At 40.2% G+C, this 7,319-nt stretch overlaps 1 protein-coding gene across 1 annotated transcript; it reads left to right on the plus strand.

Annotated features, from left to right (window-relative positions):
- Positions 1-3,137: 3,137 nt before the first annotated feature.
- LOC147617644 (chlorophyll a-b binding protein, chloroplastic-like) lies at positions 3,138-3,581 on the plus strand. The gene has a single exon (XM_086775480.1). It carries the CDS (start codon positions 3,138-3,140, stop codon positions 3,579-3,581), a length of 444 nt encoding a protein of 147 aa, XP_086631606.1.
- Positions 3,582-7,319: the final 3,738 nt, after the last annotated feature.

Here is a 7,319-nt window from a genome sequence, read left to right on the forward strand (position 1 = left end):
TAATGACCCTGCACAATATTCCACAAGCCCTTTGTAACCACAATACATGGCGCATCATATAAGACCATAGTGGGTAGTTGGTCCCATCCTCAGTAGTAGATAACATACAAAATACATCACTGTTATCAGCCATGATAGTGATTGTACCTGATGTAACTGTTTCCTGTATAGAGAGTAACCTGCACAAAACCAACTTGTACTATCTAACACAACCCAAAATAGACTAAAAGGCACCTGTTCTGCAGATCTGAACCTTGATAAAAAATCTACACAAAAGGATGAAACTACTTGCGCAGTGCTTGAAATGCAAAAATGGACGAAACAACCTCATATTGAAATTCTGATGCAATTGAGCTCTTTGAACTTGCCCATAGAATATACTGCCCTCTTGATGCATGTGAAACCTTGTCTCAAATGGAGGAGATGAAGTGGAGGGTCTTGGCAATGCTACCTCAAAGCTCTTGCTGCTCTGATACCAAATGTTGGAACTAGGATTGCAGGAATGCACACACAGCTTGGAGAAGAAGAAGCTCTAGAGCACACAACACAAAAGTAGTATTACTAAGTGTGTAAGAACAAAGATAAGGTATCCCTAGAGTGTTACAATGCACGAGGGAAAAAACCTCCTAGTGAGGGAAAAAGTGCCCCGGTGGTCCTAAGTGTGTTCACACACATCACTACCATAACATGGTAGTGATGTGTTCACACACATCACTACCATAACATGGCAACATGGATCCCCAAATGCCAATCAAAGCCATGCAAGCCAAATTCTTCCTATAAAAAACCATAAACAAGATAATACAAAGCACAAGATTTCTATGAGGGATATACTTTTTTATGGCCTCACAAAAAGCCATTACTCCTCACCACCATTAAACTCTCAACAATCAAGAAAGAAAGAAGCAACAACAACAAAGATGTGTGCCCAAAAAGCAACAAACCCAAGCTTCTTCTTCACCAACAAAGCACCAATGTCAACACCTCAACAAAAGCGTGGTGGCCATGGGCCTAGAGCATGGGCATAGCCTAGTGTGGACATAGCGAGTGACTAAAGAAGTCACTTTGTTAGAGTATTAGACTTGCATTGTATCTTGGAATCTTTTGACATTGGATGATCTTCTTGGAGCTTCAAGCTCTTGGCTATGGTGATGGATCCCATTTGAGCTTTCATGTGTGTACTTCATGCTAGTGAGTACAAAGCCTTGCAAACTCACGCTAATGAGCATTCCCCTTGCTTGCATTGGTATTAGAGTATGGATTTCGATCCATGGTTTGTGTTAATCCATTTTTGAATTAGGTTTAGTAGAAAATTTTAGAAATCATTTTCATGATATTTTCTTGAATATTGTGTATGATTTGAGTCTATAATCCATAGATACATCTTGAGATTTGATCTTAGTACTTAATCTCGTACTAACAAAAACCCTAAAATTTTTAAAACCCTAATTAATGCATTTTTTACATATTTTGCTCAAAAGTTAGTGGTTTCACTCATTTTTGTGCATAATCCTTTCTATTTTCACTAGTATTTTCCATTTAGGAATAAATTTAGGCCATTATTGCAAGGATTTGGTGAGACTTTTTATAATTTTTGAATTAGGGATTTCTACAACTTCTAGACCAATTTGAAGATTGTGCAGATTGTCATATCACTTGTTATAGAATATATGCAAAGTATTATAGATTTTTCAAGTCATTATCTGTGTAGAGATTTCCTTGAAGAGAGTGCAAAGAATGATTGATGTGCAAAGGTTTTCTTGAAGATAGTGCAAAGAATGGTTGATGTGCAAAGGTTTTCTTGAAGACAATGTAGAGAATGGTTGATGTGCAAAGTTTTCTTGAAGACCATGCAAAGAATGGTTCTTGTGCAAAGTTTTTCTTGAAGGCTGTACAAAGTAGAGTTATTGTGCAAAGGTTTTCTTGAATACTATGCAAAGTATGGTTACTGTGCAAAGTTTAATGGAAATAGTAGCAATTTATTGCAAAGATCTATGTACAAATTACTAGAAACAACAGTAAGCATCTAATATTTACTCTCTATGATCATTTGATTCTATTTGGTGCAAAGTTTGTACTCTCTTGAGTCTACATCACAATAGATCTTATGCAAGATGTTTGATGCATGAAACAGATTTCAAATAGTTAGATGCATGCAAGATGTTACAGATAATTTTTGACAAAGTTTTGAGTTTTCAATAGCTTGTAATGAAATAAGAAGACCTATTAGGAGTTGAACCCAGTCCATTAGCATAAGCCAATGTGCTCCGTACACCATAGGGCTTGAATGGACGTAGGTTGTTGAAGTAAAGAGCAACCAGTGTTGAGAATTGTGGTGCCATGAGCACATAACAAATGATAGGGAGTGAGTATGAGTAGCCAAGGAAGAGCAATACCTAGCAAGATGCCACATGGCAAGTGGAGGTTTATCCCACATGAGCAAACATGTAAGAGAGGTACCCTCCTCATATAAAAAGGGTCATTTCAATGGAAGGAATACAATGCACATTTCCACATCTCAAGTCTCTATATGCCTTCCAAGCTAATTAATCTTGGAGCCTAATTGTACTTGAGTCTAAGCACATTCTTTCACATTCTCAACATGTTTAGTTTAGTCTTTGATCCACCATGAAATTTAACATGGTATCAGAGCTTAGGTTAGTGTTTAGATTAATGGTGGGTCTAGGATTACGAGGTGATTAAGACCTTACTTAGTTTTAGAGCTTTGCATTAGGGTTATTTCTCTTGTGAAGTGATGCCCATAAGTGAAGTGTTACTTAACAAGATTGCATTAGTCTTCATTTAGGGTTTCCATTGTTTTCCTCTTGCATTAGTAGAGAGCATTTTTCTCTATTCAAGATTAGGTCTCTCCACCATGTGTTATTAGGGTTACACTATAGCTTTCTCATTAGGTTTGCACTAGATCTTGAGAGAGAAAGAACATGAGAGAGTACCACTAGCCTTCAAAAATGGGAACTCCCAAGGATACTGAGTTATCTAAGTGCTTCAATCCTGCTGTAAGTCAAAGGAGCTTGCTTTGATCACTTTGAACTACAAGCTGCTTCAACCTCTAACGCTGCTCCCCTTGGCAACAACCCAGCCTCCCTCTATGTAGCTTCTCCTTCAACCAGCTGACTATGGCATCCATGGCCACCGCTGCCCTGTCCTCCACCTCCCGGGCTAGCCAGCCCGTGCTCAAGCCCCAGAGCGAGCTCGCCTCCAAGGTCGGCAACCTCGGTGAGGCCCGCGTCTCCATGAGGAAGACGGTGTCCAAGACGCCCGACAGCCCCTGGTATGGTCCCGATCGTTTGAAATACCTCGGCCCCTTCTCCGGTGAGGCCCCAAGGTACTTGAAGGGTGAATTCCCTAGCGACTACGGTTGGGACACCGCCGAACTCTCTGCTGACCCTGAGACCTTCGCCAAGAACCACGAGCTGGAGGTCATCCACTACCGGTGGGCTATGTTGGGTACTCTAGGGTGTGTGACCCCGGAGCTGCTATCCCAAAAGGGTGTGAAATTCGGACAGGCACGTGTAGATAGCTTCAACACAGCTTCATCAGCACAGCAAAAAAGAAAATAGAAGGAAGACACCCCCATCACCAATCGTAGCCGATCGAGCAACAAGCACAAAAATCTTCTTATTTTTTGGTATGTGGTCTACATTAAGGTTGAAAATCTTATCCTCTCACAAAATTGTGGTTCACAACCAAACTTCCTTAAGGGGCATTCACATGACAAAAAGCATTTATATTAATTCCATGAACTTCATCAACATGGATTGTTATCAAATGCATCTATTAGGCATATCATGCACCCCACAAAGCAAAGCATGGAATTCATCATCAACAAAATGTGTTATTTGAAAGGTTGGATTTCAAGAGGTAGGAGCATTGCTCCAAAACTATGTGAGAGAAATGTTTTTTTTTTAAGCGGCCTTTTATGAGCACGCAAGTAAATTTCTTTGGAAAGAAGGATTCCACACCAAAGAGAAAACCCAAGATCACAGTTTCATATTTAGCCAGCAGTCAACCTTATGAATGTAGCTAAATTTAGGGCACAAGTTTCATGTCTTCGAGCAAAGATAACTAGATCATGAACATTGGCTGGTGAAAGAGGCAACATAAGGTGGTGAATGGTCAATAAACCCAGCAGTGGGTTGCAGCTTCCTATCCTTTTCTCCCCGCTCCCCCCACTCCCCTCCTCTATATTTCTCTCGTGTGCTCTTGGACCCCATCCTTTCTTGCTCTCACTCACCCTCTCTCATCCTCCATAACCACAATACTTTGACATGTTTCTCTCTCTGTTGGTCTTTTCCTTTGCTCTCTCCCCCTTCCTCTCCCACTCCCACTCCTCCGCCTCCCTCCTCTCTCTCTCTCCCCCTTTCCAACCTCCTCCATCTCTCTCTCCCCCCTCTTTCTCTATCCCTCTCTCTCTCTCTTTCCCCCTCCCCTCTCTACCCACCCCCTGCCCCCTCTCTCTCTGTCTCTCTTTATCTCTCTCTCTTCCTCCTCTCCTCTCCTCCCTCTCTTAGTCTCCCTCCACTCTCTCCGTCTCTCCCCCGCATCCTCTCTTTCTCCCTCTCTCCCCCCGCATCCTCTCTTTATCCCTCTCTCTCCCGCCTCTCTCTCTTTCTCTCTCTCCCCCCCCCTCTCTCTCTCTCTCGCCTCTCTCTCTTTCTCTCTCTCTCTCTCTCTCTCTCTCTCTCTCTCTCTCTCTCTCTCTCTCTCTCTCTCTCTCTCTCTTTCTCTCTCCCTCTCTCATTTCTCTCTCTCTCTCTTAGTCTCTCTCTCCCCCTTCTCTCCCTCTCTCAGTCTCTTTCTCCCCCTTCTCTCTCTCTCTCCCTCTTTCCTCTCTCTAAGTGGGCATAAGGAGCATTTCTTCATTCTCATTTGTGATGATTCCATATGTTCTTAATTAACCCAGCAGTGATGTCCTAAATAAACCAACAGTCATAAGTCAAGAATCTCAAAAGAAAAAAAGAGTCAACTGCCTGTGTTGCCAATAATGATATCTCTAGGGGAGAAGCCTTTGGGAGATTGAGCTTCAAAAATCACTTTGTCTCTGCTCTTAGACCAAATCTTGATGTCAAGCCTCATACCAATAGGAATCACCCCAAGAGAGCAGAATGTGTAACATGGACTTACTTAGTCTTTTTATACCACCTGTGAGACTGATAGAAAAAAATTGGCATTAGCCAAATAGTGTAAGTCAACCTCCCTAGCCATGATGCTAATGGCATCATGATCTTGTACATTATTAGACTTGATAAATTTAAATAATTAAATCTGTAAATAATCTTAACAGTCTACAAGGAACAAGTCTAGCAATCAGATTTTTAGCAAAGAGAAGAGAGTTTCTGGAGGACCATAGCTCCCATAATATAGTGAATCTAAGGGTGGCAAGTATCAAGTTGTGGAGTGAAATGTTGACCCAAAATCCAGTGAGGCCAGCTGGGTTTGAACATAAAAGTTGAATGAATCTATCTTACTAGAGCATACCAAAGACACCGAATTGTTGGGCACCATACATAAGGCACTTGGGACATTTCCCAAAGGCAAACCCTCCCTTCAACAATTTATTACCTAAGGGAAAGTCTTGTACACCACATCTCGTAGAAAAACTTTCATTTCAGGGGGATTTGAAGGGATCACAAACCTTTTCAGATGTACAGTCTCCAAATTTTGTTCATTGGAGACCAAAGAGGGTAAATAATAGAGGAAGTAAAGCAGGTGGGTAGAGGGTTGACGAAGCATTGTAGAAGATCCCCACTTCTAGTCATCCTACTAGGAAAGCTGGTTATATACAATGCTAACCATGAGTTCATTTATAGTAGATAGAACTTGAAACTTGGATCTTTCTCTAAGTAAAAATATTAGTATCAAAATTCACCACTATTCAACTAATTTGCATAGAAGAAAATAAAAACCAAAGCTTAGATAACCATATGGAACACTTAAAAAATACACATGAATGGTGCATAAAACTACTTTACCACACAAGACAAGCATTGTGGGTGCAATCTCCCCCCCAACATGAGTGGCCCCTTCTCAAATGGGTATTTTTTTAATAATATTCCAAAAGTAGGCCTTGAGCCCAAAAAATAGAGTACACATCCATATTTGAACTTTTACCATAGAATTAGCCTTAGTCCTTAAACCTTCTAAGGTTTTACAAACTTTCGAATACCATAAACTAGCTTGTGCACATATGCATGTTACAAAAATAAATCAACTAGTGCTCGCACACATGTAAAATAAATTGACTTGTCCACACATGCACAAGTGCTCGCACACATGTAAAATAAATTGACTTGTCCACACATGCACATTACAATAATGTCCAAATAACATATGAGTTAAATACTCAAACGAAGTCACACAGCCACAAAATATTGTGAATAAAATAATTAGATCTATCCACATGCCATGGCTCAATCCACCATTGATGCGTCACCTAAATCGATACCCTCACATTGTGCATCACCTAAATCGATACCCTCGCATTGTGCAACACCCAAGTTTGGTACCTTTGCACAACTCATCACCTAAACTCATAAACATAAACCACATCAGTTATAATCAATTGACATTGCATCAATAAATCCCAAATGAGCTTATGAGAATTAGGCATCATAAAAATATAAATTTATCAAGTACCAAAATGTCAACACAAGAACATAGGGGAGTCCACCCACACATGGAAATTAAGGACCAAAATGTTAGCAAGCACACGTGGGAGTCCACCCACATGGAAATCCATCCATTAGTGATTCATAAAAATACACGAGCATCCCCACATGGAAATCCATCCATTAGTGATTTGTAAAAATACACAAGCATCCCCATCAAATAATAAAAGAGCATAACATTTCCCCTTGCTGGGAAAGCAACTATCCTCAGTTGTGTAAATCAATAAGTGGATGGCTTTATGATACATGTGGAGGATGAGATCATCACAACAAACAATTTCTAAAAATAAAACTAAACAAGTGAACACATGTGTTACGGGTCTAAGTGTCCCATTCCACTTCTAAATACAAGTTGTTGAAAGATAGAAGACATAGATATGTTACGGGTCTAAGTGTCCCATTCCACATATAAACACAAGTTGGTGAAAGATAAAAGACATAGATGTGTTTGGTGTAGCCATGTGAAATCAATCTAATGTCCCATACCTTAGATTTACTCCACACAACACTACCTTATGAACAAAAGTTTGAGATGGAGTAGTCGATTCCCCCTGAAACTTTCATTTTAATATAAATTTTCTTTATCCTCAAATCTAAACTAGAAATCTTATTCCAAAAGTGAATCAAACT

Source organism: Cibotium barometz, chromosome 36 (assembly GCF_041138505.1).
Source record: "Cibotium barometz isolate CiBa-2024 chromosome 36, ASM4113850v1, whole genome shotgun sequence".
Taxonomy (NCBI): Eukaryota; Viridiplantae; Streptophyta; class Polypodiopsida; order Cyatheales; family Cibotiaceae; genus Cibotium; species Cibotium barometz.

What these genes read in the sequence shown, in the direction of transcription:
- LOC147617644 (XM_086775480.1), top strand. Translation starts at nt 3,138, where the DNA reads ATGGCATCCATGGCCACCGCTGCCCTGTCCTCCACCTCCCGGGCTAGC.